The 18,354-nt window shown below is 41.6% G+C and overlaps 1 protein-coding gene across 10 annotated transcripts in view; it reads left to right on the top strand.

The window, feature by feature from the left end:
* Liprin-alpha (PTPRF interacting protein alpha) overlaps positions 1-18,354 on the top strand; it is a 339,563-nt gene that overhangs the window by 131,749 nt on the left and 189,460 nt on the right. For all 10 annotated transcript variants that reach the window (XM_045757948.2, XM_045757940.2, XM_069306681.1 and 7 more), the window contains exons 3-5: positions 3,727-3,891; positions 13,131-13,205; positions 13,377-13,511. In XM_045757948.2, the coding sequence (XP_045613904.2) occupies positions 3,781-3,891; positions 13,131-13,205; positions 13,377-13,511 (321 nt within the window). In that variant the 5' untranslated portion in view covers positions 3,727-3,780. The remainder of the gene's footprint in view (positions 1-3,726; positions 3,892-13,130; positions 13,206-13,376; positions 13,512-18,354) is intronic.

Here is an 18,354-nt window from a genome sequence, read left to right as displayed (position 1 = left end):
GACTCAGAAAAGATGTACAGGTTCGTAAGTGCTTGCGTAAATGCTTCGTGAATCTGGCCCCAGGTATGTAGAGTTGTGGCTGTTTTCACAGTGGCGTTCTTTTGGTTTTATTCGCCTGGTTCCTCTTATATGAGGAGCTGGACAGTCTCTGTTGAAATATTCTTTCTTGTTTAATGAATTCTTAGAGTTGTGGGTGGAAACATTTGCAGTTTTTGGAACATTTATCTGTAAAATAAATATTTCTAAACCTTCTGGGTGATGGTATTTGCATATTCCATTTGTTCTTCCCGATATCCTATATTTACATACTCAATTTATAGTATAAACGAGTTTGTCTTTTTTGTTCATTTTGGCCTGAATTTTGAAGTCCAATTCTTTTGTTGAACCCGACTCTCTGCAGGGAGCAATGGTGGTGGTGGTGGTGCAGGGAACAGTGGGGTGATAGCACACAAAATGAGGTCAGTGGGAATAACTGGTAAAGTAGGGCGCTGGATACTCATTTTCCTGTCGAACCGAACACAAAGAGTAACAGTCAATCAAGTAAAATCGAGTCCGAGCGCAAGGTATAGTCCTTGCAACCCTGCTGTTCCTTATTCTCATATCAGATATAGACAAAAATACAAGTCACAGCTTCGTATCATCCTTTGCAGATGACACGAAAATCAGCATGAAAATTACCTCTGCTGAAGACATTGAAAAATTACAAGCAGATGTCAACAAAATTTTCGATTGGGCAGCAGAAAATAACATGTTTAACGGTGATAAATTTCAGGTACTCAGATACGGCAAAATGAGGATCTGAAGCATAATACAGGGTACAAAACACAATCGAATCTGCCCATAGTAGGAAAACAGCATGTAAAGGATTTGGGAATAATAATGTCTGACGACCTAACGTTTAAGGAGCATAACCAAGCCAATATTGCGACAGCCAGAAAAATGATAGGATGTATTACGAGAACTTTCAAATCCAGGGATCCCATCACAATGGTTGTACTATTCAAGTCACTTTTGTCCCGTCTCGAGTACTGCTCAGTACTCACTTCCCCCTTCAGAGCAGGAGAGATTGCTGAAATAGAGGGAATACAGAGAACATACACGGCACGCATAGACGCGATAAAGCACCTAAATTATTGGGATCGTCTTAAAGCTCAACAAATGTACTCATTAGAAAGAAGACGATAGAGATGCCAAGTAATATACACATGGAAAATACTGGAGGGACAGGTCCCAAACCTACACAGTTAAATAACAACGTACTGGAGTGAACGATATGGAAGAAAATGCAGAATAGAACCATTGAAGAGCAGAGGTGCCATAGGCACAGAGAACACTGTATGAACATCAGAGGTCCGCGGTTGTTCAACATCCTCCCAGCGACTATAAGAAATATTGCCGGAACAACCGTGGACATCTTCAAGAGAAAACTGGACTGTTTTCTAAAAGACGTGCCGGACCAACCGGGCTGTGGTGGGTATGTGGGCCTGCGGGCCGCTCCAAGCAACAGCCTAGTGGACCAAACTCTCACACGTCAAGCCTGGCCTCGGGTCGGGCTTGGGGAGTAGAACTACTCCCAGAACCCCATTAACCAGGTATCAAGCAGGTGCAGAGAGCAGCAGTGGTGGTGTAGGGAGCAGTGGTGGTGGTGGTGGTGCAGGGAGCAGTGGTGGTGGTGGTGGTGCAGGGAGCAGTGGTGGTGGTGCAGGGAGCAGTGGTGGTGGTGGTGCAGGGAACAGTGGTGGTGGTGGTGGTGGTGGTGCAGGGAACAGTGGTGGTGTAAGGGGGTTGACGATGATAGCTGAGATAAGACACGGGCGGGCGGGCGGGCCAGGAGACAGGAGTCACCGCCAGTCTACCCGACCCTACTATCCCCAGCTGACTGTTGTCATCACCTCCCCGCCCACACCTATCCCCAGCTGACTGTTGTCATCACCTCCCCGCCCACACCTATCCCCAGCTGACTGTTGTCATCACCTCCCACCCACACCTATCCCCAGCTGACTGTTGTCATCACCTCCCACCCACACCTATCCCCAGCTGACTGTTGTCATCACCTCCCCATCCACACCTATCCCCAGCTGACTGTTGTCATCACCTCCCTATCCACACCTATCCCCAGCTGACTGTTGTCATCACCTCCCCACCCACACCTATCCCCAGCTGACTGTTGTCATCACCTCCCCATCCATACCTATCCCCACCTGACTGGGGATATTTGCATAACCAAGCAAATATTGCGTCAGCCAGAAAAATGATAGGATGGATTACGAGAACTTTCAAATCCAGGGATCCCATCACAATGGTTGTACTCTTCAAGTCACTTGTGTTGTCCTGTCTTGAGTACTGCTCAGTACTCACTTCCCCCTTCAGAGCAGGAGAGATTGCTGAAATAGAGGGAATACAGAGAACATATACGGCACGCATAGACGCGATAAAGCGCCTAAATTATTGGGATCGTCTCAAAGATCTCCAAATGTACTCAGTAGAAAGGAGACAAGAGATACCAAATAATATACACATGGAAGATACTGGAGGGCCAAGTACCAAATCTACACAGTAAAATAACAACGTACTGGAGTGAACGATATGGAAGAAAATGCAGAATAGAACCAGTGAAGAGCAGAGGTGCCATAGGCACAATCAGAGGACACTGTATAAACATCAGAGGTCCGCGGTTGTTCAACGTCCTCCCAGCGACTATAAGAAATATTGCCGGAACAACTGTGGACATCTTCAAGAGGAAACTAGACTGTTTTCTGAAAGACTTTCCGGGCTGTGGTGGGTATGTGGCCCTGCGGGCCGCTCCAAGCAACAGCCTGGTGGACCAAACCCTCACAAGTCAAGCCTGGCCTCGGGCCGGGCTTGGGGAGTAGAAGAACTCCCAGAACCCCATCAACCAGGTAGCTGACTGTTGTCATTTACCCCCCCCCCCCCACCCACACCTATCCCCAGCTGACTGTTGTCATCACCTCCCCGCCCACACCTATCCTCAGATCTACCCATTGTTTTTGGAACCATTTGATCGTTACCGTGCTTTAGCTTTTGTGTGGCTTTGGCCGCGATATCAGTAACGGTTACATTAGAAGTTTTGTAGTTACAGTAGTGCTGGTTCTATATGGGTTGCTGAGGTGTTTATCAGGGGTAATAGTAATGATGGAGGGGGCGAGGAGGGGTATAGACTTTGTTGGTGGTAAGGATGGTAGAGGGAGATAAGCGAAGTCTGGTGTCTGGTTGCTGTGCTATTGGTTGCTATCATGGATGATAACCTAGCCAGGGGGTGTCACGAATGATAACTGGGTGTGGGGTGATAACACCATGGGGTGTCATAGATGATTACTGAGCCAAGGGTGTCAGGGATGACAAATAAGCCAGGGACACCATGGTTTATTTTATCGAGCATTCACACCACAGATATTACCAAGCCAGTGGCACACACAGATTATATTATCAAGCCAGGTGTTCTACAGATGATATACGAAGCCAAGGGGTGCCACAGATGTATGAAGCCAGTGGGGTGCCACAGATATATGGAAACAGGGGGGTAGCCACAGATATATGAAGCCAGGTGTGGCCACAGATGATATAGGAAACGGGGGGCCACAGATGATATATGGAAACGGGGAGGGGGGGGGCACAGATGATGTATCAAGCCAGGGGGTGCCACAGATGATGTATCAAGCCAGGGGGTGCCACAGATATTACTAATCCAGGTGTATTACATTACAGCTGCTATTAGAGCACTTGGAGTGTCTGGTCTCGCGGCACGAACGCTCGCTCAGGATGACGGTGGTGAAGCGGCAGGCAGCATCACAGTCGGGTGTCTCCTCCGAGGTCGAGGTTCTCAAGGCACTCAAGTCCCTCTTTGAACACCACAAGGCCCTCGATGAGAAGGTTAGTTTATCTCACTTCTCCACTCTTAAAGTTTTATTATCGATTATTTGATCACATTCTCCATTAGTGTGTTGTATAAGCCAAACATTCCACTCATAGGCAAGGTCAAATATTCAGCACTGTAATGTTCTTCACTTAATCATGCTTAATTATTCCTTTTGAGCTACCAATGTGTCAAACTTGAAAGTGCTCCTTCCCCTCTCCCTGTCTTCCTCCCCATAATGATGTTGCCCTCTCTCTGACCCCCCCTCTAGAATACTACATATATATGTAAGAGTGAGGGCTTTGACTGTTGCAGTTACCGATGTATCATAACGAGGTTTGTACTCTCGGAATACTCTAGGGATATTTTCATTCTAATCTTAAAGCAGCTGCATTAGATAGTTACACTATACTTATATCAGCTTCAGCAGCATTTGATAATAATTCATTGTGTTGGGGGACAGGCAGCCAGTTACACATACAGTACATGTCAGGCTTATATCGAGATCACCAGCAGGGTTGAATTACTGACCCCGCACAAGATGAAACCCCCACAACAAGCTGACGAAATCCTGGGTACCTATTTACTGCTGGTGGACAGGAGCATGAGGGGATAGGAAATGCACCCCAACCATTTCTGTCCTGCCCAGAATTTGAATTCAGAATTCTCGACTGAGAGTCGAGAACAAATCCGACTGTACTACTGCGGTTTAATATTCAATTACACCCTTAGCCAATTCATTTGGTTGCTACCCTTCTTGTAATGATTTATTAACAAAATTCAATAAATAATTAGTTTTTATGAAATTATAGAAAATATTATACCAAATTCAGAAAAAGGAAGCACAAAATGTTAGTAGCTGTAGTGTGGCCATGGCAGGCAGCTAAAGGTGGATTTACCTCCAAAGCATCCTAGCAACAAAAAAAAAAAAAAAAAAAATTGAATACTCAAAATTTGTTCTCGATGAACTTGTGTTAGAAATAAAGCATTCATTGTAGAGACGTGTCCTTTTTCTTTGGGTGAAGCCTTTAGTGATTCCCTGACCTAAGGGCTGGTCAAGACAAGTCTGGGGCAGATGCATCAGGCCTCCAAGACCCAACCTTGCCTACAGGAAACCAAGACCAGAATCTAGCTATCTATTAGGAAAAGGGTATTTGATACTCGGTCTCAAAGACCGAGAAAAAAGCCCACCAGAAACCATATACCGTTAAATGCAATGAAGCAATCGAACTGTAGGTAACGAGGCAAATAATCATTCATTTCATGATGTGCTTGACTGCTACTTGATGGCAGTCAGTCACCCATAAACTTATTCTTCCTATAAGGTGAAGTACTGCTCTCTCTTGAGCTGCCCAACTCGACCCATTCACATGAAAGAAGAGAATGAGGTCCCATAAGAAATGGGCATTCCATTACATTCAAAACTTGATTTCTGGGAAGGCACCCTCAGCAGCTCCCTGAACTAACTTGGTGTTTCGATAGAAGAGATTTGCATTTGTAAAAAACACAGCAAGAATGGCCAAAGCCAGGATGCCCAGCAGGATACCAGAAAGCTGACCAGCAAGAGAACTGAATGCACATCATGCCCAGGAACAAAAACAATTATTTGCTAGATGGTCACCAGCTGAATTGGGCCCCCTGCCCAGGTCAGCTTAATTCAGAACACACATGGAAATTACCCAAGTAATTACCCAAGTGTAGATACAGGATGAGAGCTACACTCGTGGTGTCCCGTCTTCCCAGCACTCTGTCATATAACACTTTTAAACTACTGACGGTTTTGGCCAAACCACCTTCTCATCTAACTTGTTCCAACCGTCTACCACTCTGTTTACGAAAGTGAATTTTCTTATATTTCTTCGGCATCTGTGTTTAGCTAGTTTAAATCTATGACCTCTTGTTCTTAAAGTTCCGGGTCTCATGAAATCTTCCCTATCAATTTTATCGATTCCTGTTACTATTTTGTACGTAGTGATCATATCGCTTCTTTTTTTTCTAACTTCTAGTTTTGCATATTTAATGCCTCTAACCTCTCCTCGTAGCTCTTGTCTTTCAGTTCTGGGAGCCACTTAGTGGCATGTCTTTGCACCTTTTCCAGTTTGTTGATGTGCTGCTTCAGATATGGGCACCATACAACTGCTGCATATTCTAGCTTTGGTCTAACAAAAGTCGTGAATAATTCCTTTAGTATTTCACCATCCATGTATTTAAAAGCAATTCTGAAGTTAGAAAGTATAGCATAAGCTCCTCACACAATGTTCTTAATGTGGTCCTCAGGTGACAGTTTTCTATTTGGAACCACCCCTAGATCTTTCTTTATCAGAATTCTGTAAAGATTTCTCACATAATTTATAGGTTGTGTGGTCTATGTTCTCCTATTCCACATTCCATAACATGGCATTTATTCACATTAAATTCCATTTGCCAAGTGGTGCTCCATATACTAATTTTGTCCAGGTCTTCTTGAAGGGCATGACAATCACCTAAGTTTCTAATTTAATTAAATCATCTAATTTAATGGTGTCTGTCTATGCATGCAAAAAGAATATCCTGACAATAATTGTTAGTGACAATTGTCTTGCCAGTCTGGTTATGGCAGCAATGTTTCTTTATCTTTGGACCCAAGGGTTTGGTGTTCCTATGACCTTCATGTCTTGCCCAGCATTGTGTGTGTGTGGTTACATCCTATCGCAATTGAATAGTACAAACATTTTGATGTATAAATCCCCATTTGCCAAAAAATTTGCTATAAACAGTAGTGGCTTGCAAAATTGAGGTGCTGTCCCATTTTCTATTGGTAGGGCCTTGGTTAGGTTAGGTTCAAGCAGTTCAGTATATAACTTTAGGAATCTCTCAAACACTCGAGAGGTGGTGGTGGTCTTTATTAGATTTTGCCCTAGGCTCTTTGGGCAATGGACCTTTTGGTTTGCTTGCCTTGACAGTTTGGTTGCATGCTCTTTGTTTGGTAGGCACTATACCTTCTGTTATCTGGGCTGTTTGTGCATCTCCCTTAGATTTCGCTGGACTAAAGCTAAATAAGGAAGCTACTGAAGACCAACCAGAAAAGTGCATTTCAATACATTCAGCAATTGATATCTGAACAGCGAATCAAAAGAACTAATCTGGACATGGAGCATTAGGTCACCCATAAGCCTCATGAGTCGGTCCAAGCCTGGGTGACAATCTTGATTAACCTTCCACGCTATGAAGTAACTGGGCATCCAATAATATAACAAAAACATAAATGTTCAGAAGCTATGATATAACTAACATGAGAAAATAAATTCATCACTCATATGTAATATAAAATCAGAATTCACCATAAAATCACATTAACATGATCTATATATGAGAAAATCTTGGGAGAAGGGTGAGGGTTGAGTCAGCATCATGACCCCTATCATGTGCCAAGATTTTTTCAGTGTCTGGATTGTTTTGGAAAGAATAATGGACAAGGAGGAGGAGGTGAGATTTTAATCCACTTGTTGCATTTACAATTGCAAAATATGCCTCACTCAAATTACATTCTTGCTTCGTGCTAACAATCACGGTACCTCAGAGCTCCTAGCACATAATGTATGGATAACCAATATTGGTAAAGAAAAAGCAAAGTAAATAACGAGGGTTATAAGATATCAGTTCTTTCAAGTGTGCATGTGTAGAAAATAGATAATATTGAACACGTATGTGCTCCCTACTACTACAACGCTACTTAGCTGAACCACATTCTCTCACATGTTAAACTACTTTCCAGACACACTGTGGCGAATCACAAGTATGGATACATGATTATTGGGCCACCATAACACTCACAATACTAATGAATGTCACATCCACATACTATATTTAATATAACTTTCTCCCCCCCCCCCCCCCCCAAGCCCCCTTCCAATCTCTCTCCCTTTTCATTCCACTTATCCCTCTTGATTAATGTACCTCATTTCTGTGTTCCTCTCAATCTCTCTACACGTTACTTCACTCATAATCTCTCGGTATCCTCGCTTCCCATTACCTCGGCCATTAACCGTCTCTCTACATGTTATCTCATTCACCATCTTCTTATTTTGAGGTTATCTTGAGATGATTTTGGGGCTTAGCATCCCCGTGGCCCGGTCCTCGACCAGGCATCCTTTTTGTTACACACCCCAGGAAGCAGCCTATAGCAGCTGTCTATCTTCCAGGTACTGTACCTATTTACTGCTAGGTAACAAGGGCATCAGGGTGAAAGAAACTCTGCCCATTTGTTTCCACCTCCACTGGAGATCGAACCTGGAACCTCAGGACCACAAATCCGAAGAGCTGTCCACTCAGCTGTCAGGCCCCCTGACACCTGAATGTCACCATCACCAACTCTCTACACATTACCTCACTCCACATTTCCCGATTACTTAACTCATCATCTCAACTGTAATATCACTAATGATCTTCCTCCTTAACCCTTAGACCGTGCAATACATACATACTGTATATGATCTGACATAAAATAATTTAACATAAGTTTTTAAAACTTGCACAAGCACTTTCCAATTTTTTTTGCATAATCAACTAGGTAGATGCTCCAACTTTGTCTAGATGATCACAGCATAACTTGAAAAACAAGAAAATCAAAATTAATTTTAAAAGTGAATATTGGAAATTTCATACAGTATTTTCAATTCGGAATAAAAAATATGTACTATCACCAATTGTTCATTTAATGTTATCGTCTCAGAATAGCATATGATCTTCATTTTCATCAAATTAGAATATAGGTTTTCAGTATAGTTTACTGCAAAAAAAAAAGTGTCAATAGGGCATTTGAAATATGCAGCAAATTTAGACCAAAAAAAATTATAATTCCAAATGTATAAAGTTTATGAAAAATCCAATCTGAAGGGATTGTAGAACAGACAGCTGAGCACACAATGTCAAAATAGTGAGAATCGGTCAAAAACTGGAATTTTAGAAGCCACTCAAAGTTGAAACTGTAGTTTCAGGGATAATTGAAGTTGAAGTTATCAACAATGAGCAAAGGTAGTTTTAATTCGTTAATTTAATTGTATGTTTTAATAAACATTGTTTGGCATTTGTACTCAAATATGTGAAAGTTGTCGGTCAATGTGTTGAAATGAAGTAAAGAAAAAATAACCCCAAAAAACACAAAATATAGGGATAATTATAATGATTATAATGATTTAGGGGATATATTTAGGGTATATTTTATATAAGTGAAAAAGCCCTAATATGGTCCCTAATCATCAAAACAACCTAAAGAGACAAAGAAAATAGTTTGAAATCAGAGAAAAAATCAGCCAAAAAAATTAAGTCACAAATTTTGCTAGTTGTGACTGATTTATTTGTTGACCAATTTCATTTTATCTTCACATATGTAGGAAAACATATGCATTCTCCAGGATGTAAAGGTTACAACAAAATTGGATAATAAACAAAGGAAAAAAAACTAAAATCTTAATAAAAAAATATATTCCCCTAAATTTTTTGGGAGGACATTGATGAAAGTAAAATATATATATACTGGACAATGTATTTATGATATATAACAATATATAGCATATTAACAAAGTTATTCATTATTATTTGTGTTATGTATTACTCAGCAATGATATAAAGGCACCAACTGCATATCCACTTTGTGGACACTTCTTACTACTATTGTTGTTCTTTGAGCATAAGACAGGTGCTTATATCTCTTTATTACAACATAATCCTTCAGTTCCAGTTATTAGGAGCTGTTCTCCTTATCAACAAAACGTTCTTATTTTTTTTTAATTTGTCTAAAATCAATTTCTGAAAATATTTTGAAAGTTTCATGACACTGAAGTCAATAAGTTGGAGATTTGTTTAACGTCTTTAAGTTATTTTTACATAATTCAAATATTTTTTGCTACCAGACCGCCAATATGCGCAGTAATATGTGCGGTCAAAGGGTTAATATCTCATTGCTTTCATCTTACCTCCCCCCTTAATCACTTCTTGTTTTATCACGGGTCCTTCCTCTTTTCACTCCTCCTATCTCTTGTATCACTTCTTCTCCCCTTTTAATCACTGATCCTCCCCCTTTTATCACCTCTGCCCCTTGTATCACTTCTCCCCTTGTATCACTTCCCTCCCATTGTATCACTTCCCTTTCCTTTTATCACTTCTTGTCCTTTTCTCACTTCTCTGCCCCCTTTACTCACTCTTTATCTCATTATGTTGCTCTTCCTCTTTAGCTGGCTCTGGCCTCATAGCTGGCTCCGGCTCCATAGCTGGCTCCGGCCCCATAGCTGGCTCCGGCCCCATAGCTGGCTCCGGCCCCATAGCTGGCTCCGGCCCCATAGCTGGCTCCGGCCCCATAGCTGGCTCCGGCCCCATAGCTGGCTCCGGCCCCATAGCTGGCTCCGGCCCCATAGCTGGCTCCGGCCACATAGCTGGCTCCGGCCCCATAGCTGGCTCCGGCCCCATAGCTGGCTCCGGCCCCATAGCTGGCTCCGGCCCCATAGCTGGCTCCGGCCCCATAGCTGGCTCCGGCCCCTTAGCTGGCTCCGGCCCCTTAGCTGGCTCTTCTTTGTTAGCTCACTCATGCTCCCTAGCTTACTCCTCCCACCATTTAGCTCACTCCCCTGTTAAATCATTTCAATATCTTTCACTTAATGCAGGGTAGGTGCTATAAGGGAGAGTGACAGGGTAGGAAAAGTAATGGGGAGTGATTGGGAAGAAGTGAAATATGGGGAAATGAGAGGGAAGAGGTGAGATGAGGAGAAATGTGAGCTCTCACATTCTGTTATCTCACTTCTTCACATTAAAATATTTACTTACATGTTGCTTGTAAGTCTAGGGGTCCATTTGGCCAGGTTTAAGTTACTTGTGCTCAAGTGGGTTTTCAGGTGGTTAATGTTACACACACACACACACACACACACAGGATTGGTTCAATAGAAATTGCGAGAGGGCTAGAGACCGAAAGACACAAAAATGGAATCAATACAGGAAGAGGCCGAACCCCCAAACATACCAGCGATACAAAGATGCGAGAAACAATTACACGGCAGTGAGGAGAGAGGCAGAAAGAAATTTTGAAAAAGGGATTGCGGACAAATGTAAAACAGAACCAGGTCTATTCTATAAATTCATAAACAACAAATTGCAGGTAAAGGATAATATTCAGAGGTTGAAAATGGGAAATAGATTCACGGAAGATGAAAAGGAAATGTGTGAAACACTAAACGAAAAGTTCCAAAGTGTGTTTGTACAAAATGAAATCTTTAGGGAACCAGATACAATAAGAATTCCAGAGAACAACATAGAACACATAGAGGTGTCTAGAGACGAAGTGGAAAAAATGCTCAAGGAGCTCGGTAAGAACAAAGCAGCTGGCCCAGATGGCGTTTCACCATGGGTTCTGAGAGAATGTGCATCTGAGCTCAGCATTCCACTTCACCTGATCTTTCAGGCATCCCTGTGTACAGGAATCGTAGCAGACAGGTGGAAACAGGCTAACATAGTTCCAATCTACAAAAGTGGCAGCAGGGAAGACCCCCTCAATTATAGACCTGTATCATTGACAAGTGTAATAGTGAAAGTATTGGAAAAACTAATCAAAACTAAATGGGTAGAACACCTAGAGAGAAATGATATAATATCAGACAGACAGTATGGTTTTCGATCTGGAAGATCCTGTGTATCGAATTTACTCAGTTTCTATGATCGAGCCACAGAGATATTACAGGAAAGAGATGGTTGGGTTGACTGCATCTATCTGGACCTAAAAAAGGCTTTCGACAGAGTTCCACATAAGAGGTTGTTCTGGAAACTGGAAAATATTGGAGGGGTGACAGGTAAGCTTCTATCATGGATGAAAAATTTTCTGACTGATAGAAAAATGAGGGCAGTAATCAGAGGCAATGTATCGGAATGGAGAAATGTCACAAGTGGAGTACCACAGGGTTCAGTTCTTGCACCAGTGATGTTTATTGTGTACATAAATGATCTACCAGTGGGTATACAGAATTATATGAACATGTTTGCTGATGATGCTAAGATAATAGGAAGGATAAGAAATTTAGATGACTGTCATGCCCTTCAAGAAGACCTGGACAAAATAAGTATATGGAGCACCACTTGGCAAATGGAATTTAATGTTAATAAATGTCATGTTATGGAATGTGGAATAGGAGAACATAGACCCCACACAACCTATATATTATGTGAGAAATCTTTAAAGAATTCTGATAAAGAAAGAGATCTAGGAGTGGTTCTAGATAGAAAACTATCACCTGAGGACCACATAAAGAATATTGTGCAAGGAGCCTATGCTATGCTTTCTAACTTCAGAATTGCATTTAAATACATGGATGGCGATATACTAAAGAAATTGTTCATGACTTTTGTTAGGCCAAAGCTAGAATATGCAGCTGTTGTGTGGTGCCCATATCTTAAGAAGCACATCAACAAACTGGAAAAGGTGCAAAGACATGCTACTAAGTGGCTCCCAGAACTGAAGGGCAAGAGCTACGAGGAGAGGTTAGAAGCATTAAATATGCCAAAACTAGAAGACAGAAGAAAAAGAGGTGATATGATCACTACATACAAAATAGTAACAGGAATTGATAAAATCAACAGGGAAGACTTCCTGAGACCTGGAATTTCAAGAACAAGAGGTCATAGATTTAAACTAGCTAAACACAGATGCCGAAGAAATATAAGAAAATTCACCTTCGCAAATAGTGGTAGACGGTTGGAACAAGTTAAGTGAGAAGGTGGTGGAGGCCAAGACCGTCAGTAGTTTCAAAGCGTTATATGACAAAGAGTGCTGGGAAGACGGGACACCACGAGCGTAGCTCTCATCCTGTAACTACACTTAGGTAATTACACTTAGGTAATTACACACACACACACACACACACATACGCCACCCATTGACAAGGGCATTTTGGTATCCAGTTTGTTTTACATGCGTGGCTTTCATGGACCTATGCTTATGTATATGTATTCTCATGTGCACATGCTTATACACAAAAGCACACTCGTACACAGAAAAAAAAAAAAAAAAAAAAAGGCTGGGGTAGTGTAGGCAAACACATGTACCATTTTTTTTCCTCTGCTATGCAAGCATGCACACAGATTCAGCAGACACAAAAGTAGAGTTAAGGTAATTTATAACTCGTCACTTTTAAAGCTATGCTTTTAAGCATAATAGCCATTAGTGATACGAATAATGGTTGGGAAATATGGATGGTTTATCTAAATGTGTGTGTGTGATGGTCTCTAATTACAGGTGCGTGAGAGACTACGTGTGTCTTTGGAGCGAGTCGCTACACTGGAGGAAGACCTGAACCATACCAGGGATGAGGTTAGTTTCTCATTGTCCTGCACTCGTGAGTGTGTTCACTGCATTTCAAAATTGTCTGAAGTAGGAGTTGAGGATTTCTTTTGATAACACATGTTTTTATCATTCTTGGTGAGTGCCTTCTATCTCCTTACAATAGAAAACAATAGAAATAATGATGTTATACGTTTCCAGCTAACCCAGTACAAGTTGGGTAAAGTTCCTGGAGATGGCGCAGAGAGTAACCGTGTCAATGGGGAGACAGAATCCACCGATGGTGTTAGCAGTGGTGGATTGGGCAGTGCAAGTAATGGTGATGGCTCTCCCTTGGTAAGTGTCATTCTGCTTACTAATTTTTCATTTATGTGAATCTTATTTTTAATATTCTGTTCTTTCTTGAAAGGTAATTAAATTACGGCAAAGATGTTGTTTTTAATAAGTATAGCAGTTTCAAAACTGATTGCATTACAGTATTCTCGTGTGACATTGATCCGAGTTATTAACTTTCAGTAAAATATGAATGTGTTTAGGAGATGTTTTGGCAGTCTGGGAAAACGGTCACTGTCTTGTAGATTTAATTACCGTGTTATTCTTCAATAGGTATACACATACGTTTGTTCAGTTCCCCCCCTTGATTAATTTTCTGGGTCCTCATATGTGGTGTTTTTTTTTTCTTTCAGTGGTACAGTAATTATATTTGTGTTCAATTAATTTGGAAATTAACATAGTAAAATTTATCACTGATTTGCATATATTTTTCTTCAAGTTTAAGTTTAGCATCTGTTTTAGAATTACTGGTATAATGAATATTAACCCTTCAACTGCGCGGCCTATAAATGTGACATCCCCCCAGTGCGCAGGAAATGAAACCTTGGGAAAAAATTATTTTTTCTTCGGAAAGTGTCAAAAACCCCTCCCTGTATATGGGTATAGCAACGCAAGTTCGAAATTGTACTTACTTTGGCTGCTATGGGGTCTGAAAGGTGGGCCATGACGTCATAATTCCCTGTGCGCCAGAGCAGTATGCTCCCGGGGCTGGTGGGGCGCCCGGGGCGGGGTGCGCAAGTTGCCGCGAATATATTTTTGCACATTTTTTGCACACAGTTCCAAATACATTTTATTTGTTTTTACATGCTAATCCTATGTATAATGAACACGTACACTATATTATGGCAGTAAAACATCCGTACTGTCCGAAGACACTGTGTTACGTGCATGACACTTGTGTACACATATGTTGCACTTATTTACCATGTATCATGCTAATTTATATATATATACAATCAATTTACAGACTATACACTGTCACACACTATATACATTCACCATCAACACATTCATAACACCGCGAGTGTGAGCAGCCACACCCAGCCAGCCCTCCCTCACTCCTCCAACTCGCTAACATTGCTCCTCCAAATCATAGTTATTCACACGAATGTTTCAAGTTCATTTATGTATATTTACAACATATGTACACACTCTACACTGTCACACACTATATACATTCACCATTCACCATCAACACACTCAGAACACCGCGAGTGTGAGCAGCCACACCCAGCCAGCCCTCCCTCACTCCAACATCTTACTCGCCAACATTGTTCCTCCCACCATACTGTTATTGTATTTATTATGATTTACACATGTTATATATACCTATCTGCATGTTTTATTTACCAGAACTATGCAAGTAAGCCGGTATTGTGTCCAAACAGTACAGTGGCCACCATACACTGCATGACAAATCACACAGCAGACAGCAGACGACGCCACGATTACGACGTCACCTCCCTCACCAAAATAGCTCCTCACAACATACTCCTGGTGCTGTTATTACACTATTCCACACACACTGTATATACCCATGTACATGTGTGTTCCCCATAGCGAACCACGAAGCTAGTATGGTGAGCAAAACAAGAGTTACTGCCACACAGTGAGGCTACCTCAATTCTCTCCCTTCCTCCCTCCCTCACCAAAATTCTTCCTTCCTATGCACAACGCTCATTATAACCACAATCCTGGTCACTAATACCTGTAAATGAATAATTGACCACAAGATTATTTTGAAAAGGAACCTAAAAAGTCGTTTGAAGGTTCCTACATGGACGAAATAATGCTGTGGTGCTGTGGCTAGCGCTGTGAACATAGTGAACAGCATTGAATCACTGATATTTGAACATTGAACCCAGTCATTATTACACTCGGGCTCTTCTATAATACTATCATGGCTAAATAAAACAGATTATATATATATTTTGACAATATTTGGCGATGCTGTGGTCACACGCTGAACAGCAGTGCTGTGGTCACACGCTGAACAGCAGTGCTGTGCGCTCATGCTGCGAGCGCCAGCCTTGGTTGCTCACTCACTACCGAGGCTCTGGCACCCGGCAATGTGGACCATGATTTTTTTTAAAGATGGCGTCTGTTTAAAAGAGCCCTGAGGAAGCTGATGTGAACCCCATGTAGCCGCGGGAGTTTTGAATGGAACGTGAAAAATAAAAACACCCGGAGGCGCGTTGCGCACCTGAAGCCTGGGCCTGCAGGCACGTTGCGCAGTTAAAGGGTTAATGTTGGGGAAGAGTTGTAATTGTTTTGAAAAGTTAACAGGATCGGGCCAAACCTGACAGTTTTAATAAATTCCCATGTGTGTGCAGAGTTATTACGTTTTTGTATATATATCACAGTTTGGTTTGTTGTATAGTGTATCAGACCATCTAGTTCATTTGCAGTTGAGTTGGATTACCAAAGTGGTCATTACAAAGTAGTTTAATGATTAGAACCCAGCAACTGTAAGGTGTACCTCTTCAACAAGATATTCTTGGTAATAGAATACCAGAAAGAATATACCCCAAATGAAAAAAATAAAATTTACATTAAACCGTATTTTGCTACAAAAAATTGGCTGTGGTGTATATTATATTGGCAGCAGAATAATAATAAGCAGGAAGTAGTTAAGCTTTCCTGTTAGTTTACTGCAGTACAGGTATACATGTACAGTACTGTATAGGTATACATGTACAGTACTGTATATATAAGGTGTGTATGTGTGTTTGTATCATGTGAACATGTATGTGTATTATTCATGTATATCTAGGAGTATGTGTGTGTGCGTGCGTGCAAGCGCTGTACATTTGTATATACTGTATATGGGTGTATATGTATGTATTTATGTATATGTAAGAGAGTGAAGAACATGTCTGATATTGGTGCACTATTGAATCGGTAATACCTGGTCGCGACATTAACTTCAACTTAGGTCACTCTTGAAGGACATTGTATGCATATACAGTATTTATAGTATGTTTGAGTAGATCTCTGGGGCCTAGATAATAGAGGGTTTCTGGGGTCTAGAGAGTAAATAGTAGATTTTGGGGTCTAGCTAGTAAATACTAGATTTCTGGTCTAGATAGTAAATACAGGAGTAAATTTCTGGGGTCTAGATAGTAAATACAGTAATAGATTTCTGGGGTCTAGGTAGTAAATACAGGTAGTAGATTTATGGGGGTCTAGATAGTGAATACAGGTAGTAGATTTATGGTGTCTAGATAAGGAATAGTAGATTTCTCGGGTGTTGATATTAAATAATAGATTTCTGGGGTCTAGATAGTAAATAATTGAAATAAGATAATGTAAATATTAATGTGTAGGTTAATACTAACAACTTATTCAACACAGGTATATGTATATGCAGTATTTAAAAAAAAATACATAGGCCACCTGAGCCTAAGAGAGAAGTCACATTTAAATTTAAAATCCCAGTCTGCCAAACACAGTTTGAGGATTCAGGACAAAATCAGGATTCAGGAGCTTGAAAAGGGTTTTCAGGCAAAGGGTTTTGAGGAGCCGGTCGGCCGAGCGGACAGCATGCTGGACTTGTGATCCTGTGGTCCCGGGTTCGATCCCGGGCGCCGGCGAGAAATGGGCAGAGTTTCTTTGACCCTATGCTCCTGTTACCTAGCAGTAAAATAGGTACCTGGGTGTTAGTCAGCTGTCACGGGCTGCTTCCTGGGGGTGGAGGCCTGGTCGAGGACCGGGCCACGGGGACACTAAAGCCCCGAAATCTTCTCAAGATAAACCTCAAGATAAGTATTGGGCTGTTAGGCGGAGAAGTTTGACCACAAGGAAGGATTCTAAGACTTCTCGTTTATATGGAATGACACTGTCTTTTAATCATTCTGGGCTGGAGTGAGCTTATCTTAATAAGTAACCACTTGGTTACTTATAAGTTACTTACATAATAAGTGACCACTTGGCAGTTTGTTACTCTGCAGAGACCCCTTGAGAAATTTACTGCAGCACTGATGTTGAGACTTGCCTCCCTGACTGTCGTGATCCTTGCCAAAGGGCATAATAGATCTCGGTGTAGGGATGTAATTAATGCAGTACATTGCATTTTATGGAAAACTATAATAGATGTCAGTAGTATTATAACAATATGCATCCAAAGTGATAATACATTGCCATACTTTAGATAATTATCAAATGATGAAGCTATTTTATGGCTCCATTCAAAATATACACACAACATCTACTAATCGGTATACACCGAAGATGCAGATGAGCTTGTATAAATTTATTTGTATTTTTGAAGCGTTCATGTGGCAGGTGTAGCAGTTTGCTTTGCACTCCATCAGCGAATATCTATCTCTCTCTCTCTCTCTCTCTCTCTCTCTCTCTCTCTCTCTCTCTCTCTCTCTCTCGTTCATTCATTGCTTTACTATTGGAGGGTTAACAGGCTCATTGCTGTACCATGGCAGTGGCAACAGGCTCATTGCTTTACCATGCGAGGGAGTAATTGGCTCATTGCTTTACCATGATAGGGGTTACAGGCACGTTGCTTTACCATGGCAGGGGTAACAGGCTCGTTGCTTTACCATGGCAGGGGTAACAGGCTCGTTGCTTTACCATGGCAGGGGTAACAGGCTCGTTGCTTTACCATGGCAGGGGTAACAGGCTCGTTGCTTTACCATGGCAGGGGTAACAGGCTCGTTGCTTTACCATGGCAGGGGTAACAGGCTCGTTGCTTTACCATGGCAGGGGTAACAGGCTCGTTGCTTTACCATGGCAGGGGTAACAGGCTCGTTGCTTTACCATGGCAGGGGTAACAGGCTCGTTGCTTTACCATGGCAGGGGTAACAGGCTCGTTGCTTTACCATGGCAGGGGTAA

Source organism: Procambarus clarkii, chromosome 58 (genome assembly GCF_040958095.1).
Source record: "Procambarus clarkii isolate CNS0578487 chromosome 58, FALCON_Pclarkii_2.0, whole genome shotgun sequence".
Lineage (NCBI taxonomy): Eukaryota > Metazoa > Arthropoda > Malacostraca > Decapoda > Cambaridae > Procambarus > Procambarus clarkii.
This window is presented reverse-complemented; position numbering and strand designations above follow the sequence as displayed.